Source organism: Limulus polyphemus, unplaced genomic scaffold (genome assembly GCF_000517525.1).
Source record: "Limulus polyphemus unplaced genomic scaffold, Limulus_polyphemus-2.1.2 Scaffold7230, whole genome shotgun sequence".
Lineage (NCBI taxonomy): Eukaryota > Metazoa > Arthropoda > Merostomata > Xiphosura > Limulidae > Limulus > Limulus polyphemus.
The window spans coordinates 25,988-29,387 of record NW_013672840.1 but is presented as its reverse complement, the minus strand read 5'-3'; the positions used below and the strand labels follow the sequence as shown (position 1 = coordinate 29,387).

Below are 3,400 nucleotides of genomic sequence, written 5' to 3'. Positions count from 1 at the left end.
AATAATAAAAAAAAAAAAACTTTGGTAATTAAGGATGAATACAAACATCCAACTGGATTTTTGACACAAACTTATAGAAGAGGGGATTTTGTTTGAATTTCTTGTGCGGGGATTTTGTTTGAATTACAAGAAAAAAAAACACGAAATCTTTCACGGAAGTAACTTTTAAGGCCCGGCATGGCCAGGTGGTTAGGGCACTCGACTCGCAATCTGCGGGTCGCGGGTTCGAATCCCCGTCACACCAAACATGCTCGCCCTTTCAGCCGTGGAGGCGTTATAATGTGACGGTCAATCCCACTATTCGTTGGTTAAAGAGTAGCCCAAGAGTTAGCGGTGGGTAGTAATGACTATCTGCCTTCCCACTAATCTTACACTGCTAAATTAGGGACGGCTAGCGCAGATAGCCCTCGTGTAGCTTTGCGCGAAATTCAAAACAAACAAACAAACTTTTCTTTTTTTTTTATACGTAAATGTTTAATTTTACTCCTGATTTTGAAATTACTTAAATTAATAAATTTATTTAAGTTGCGATTCATTGTTTTTATTTATTTTTTCGGGTAAATCAGCACACTGCGAAACTTTAGACACATTGGTAATAAAACCCTTCAGGAGATTTTGTAATCACTATATATAAAAAAAATGAGAATTAAATTAGAGTTTTTTTTTGCATTCCAAATGATTACAATAGTAACAATTACCTATCTTACACTTTAAACCTAAACTATTCACGACCGACAGATGAAATACAAAAGACAGTGAGTCTTTAGGACAAATTCGTCCTTCTTTCGATAAAATCAAATAACACTATTACAAGCAAAAATATCATAATCCTTAAACTAAAACAAAGTCAATTAAACAGATCGACAAATCCACACACACACACACGTATATATAGTCAAAAAATCATTCGCTGTGAGACAGTGAGAAATATTTTTCATTTGGTGAATTTTGTAGCGTATCAGTTATCACGTTTTGCTGTTTCTTGCAGTAATTTGAGCAAGTAAGTATGAAATGTTTTTCTGAAATAGCTTTTTTTTGGTTTTTTTTTGCAATTACGTTCTACTAAACCATGAATAACATTACTATTATCTGTTATTTCTTATTTTCGTGCATTTAGAATCAACTGTGAATGAGGTTTGTTTATCACAATACCTGAAAACTCTGACTTAACTTTTTTTGAAAAATTAAATAGTCTTTCTTTTTACTCCCGATCAACAATCAAATATCCTTTCTTGAATTATGAATAACACGAATGGATTGAAATATTTAATTAAATTATCTCAAAATAAACCTTCATTTCGGTGCAATATTGGAATTAGCTTGAATTATTCATATCCTCTGAATAGTGGGTGACCCAACGGGTCACGGGGGGGTCTAGTACAACCTATCATTGTACTGAGTAAAAAGAAAAAAAAAGTTAGTTTATTATAAATACCTTGACCAGTATCTAGTTTTCCGCCGGGTGCTGTCCACTGTAATGTCACATTTAATGTACTTTGGTTTTGTTGAACTTTCGTTACTTGCAGGTCTGACACTCGGCTGGGGGGAAATGAATTCCCTTTACTACTGTGCAAGTTGTGCTTCAGATAGAAAGATCCAGCGTAGCAAGACCGTTGAATACGGAGCGAATGTTTGTTTCGGTAACGTTTCGGTGGAGTTGTTATCACTTGGGCTAACGTAACATTAAGAACATGAAAGTTAGACCTAAGAAACTAGAAGTTGGTTGGTTGTTTGTAGTCAAGCACAAAACTAAACTATGGGCTATCTATGCCACAAGTATCGAAACCCAGTTTCTAGCGTTATAAGTCCGCAGACTTACTGTTGTGCTAGAAGCAGAAAAATGATAATACTGATGTAATGTGTCCGATTGTTGGGCGAGTTTTTTTTATCCAGTACTATTAAGAATGATAATTAATATAGTCCGTTGACGTTTTCTACAGGCCACGTTTAATGGTAGGCCTAACTTCGCAAATAAGTTTTGAACAAAACTTCCGAGACCAATGGTATTCATATTTCACAAATAAACTTTTTATTTGGAAACTTTCGTTGCTGCCTCCCAGTGAGACAGCGGCAAGTCTATGGACTTACAATACAAAAATCCGAGGTTCGATTCCCCGCGATGGACACAGCAGATAACGCAATGTGGCTTTGCTAAAACAACAACAACTTTCTATGCTTATCGATTAATAACAATTATGCTGACTGACTCACTAAAAGAGTTTAATAACTGAATCACATATGAACTGACTCTCTCACTATCTAGCTGACACTGAGCTGATTAACCAATTCAAATTCAGTCTGTCATTTTTATATATTATAACAGTCTTTTTTTGTACTACAGGAAGCTTCGAGATCTTACAGAGGCTTAAGTTCTTACGAAATTTCTAGACTTAACCAATCATTTCTCGAGTAAAAGACTCCTCCTAATGAACAAAAAAAAAAATGCAATAAGAATATAGCCCACAACAATATAATTGCTATATATAGACCATTATGAGCTTAATTAATTAATTAAAATACCGCTCAAAATTCGTTTCAGTGTATGTAATATAATTTAAGACATTTGATACACTTGTCACTATATATATATATATTAGGATCAATTCTATCGTAAAACGAATTTGAAAAATAACAAAAAACAGACCCTTCTCGCAAATTTGAAGACGGAACCTTCATCTTTCAAGTACGTAAAAAAAAAAAATAACCTTCAACCTTATCCTAAATTAATTTTTCTGATTAAGATATCATCTTCAAGTTTATATACATATATATATTTACACAACTGAAGGCACACATTCAAAACGTTTATATTTGAACGTCACATAAAATACGACCCGGCATGGCCAGGTGGTTAGGGCGCTCGACTCGCAATCTGAGCGTTGCGGGTTCGAATCCCCGTCACACCAAACATGCTTGCCCTTTTAGCCGTAGGGCCGTTATAATGTGACGGTCAATCCCACTACTCCTTCGTAAAAGAGTAGCCCAAGAGTTGACGGTGGGTGGTGATGACTAGCTGTCTTCCCTCTAGTCTTACACTGCTAAATTAGGGACGGCTAGCGTGTAGCTTTGCGCGAAATTCAAAACATAACATACTGAGCGATGACTCTGTTTTTTAAAATATTCACTTTTCAGTGTGTTTTCACGTATCAGACTACAAATGTTATTTCTTGTCAAATATATTTATCATATAAATTCAAACTTTTTAATAAGAAGCCATTTCGTTTTAATCTTCCACGTTTCATTGCAAAAATTCATTTTTGTATCTTTGACCAAAGATGAGCTTTTGAATGTCTAATTAGGCTTACTTAAATAGAATCAATTAATCAACAAAATATATATATATATAAAAACGAAGGTTATACTTACGTTCAGGAATGTTTTAGTATACGCTCTTTCAGAA

General features: G+C 34.5%; 1 protein-coding gene across 1 annotated transcript in view; it reads right to left on the bottom strand.

The window, feature by feature from the left end:
• LOC111089737 (calcium-activated chloride channel regulator 1-like) overlaps positions 1 to 3,400 on the bottom strand; it is a gene marked incomplete at its 5' end in the record, with an annotated part of 29,616 nt that overhangs the window by 6,644 nt on the left and 19,572 nt on the right. The window contains one exon of the mRNA XM_022402745.1: positions 1,436 to 1,672. Coding sequence (XP_022258453.1) covers positions 1,436 to 1,672 — 237 coding nt within the window. The remainder of the gene's footprint in view (positions 1 to 1,435; positions 1,673 to 3,400) is intronic.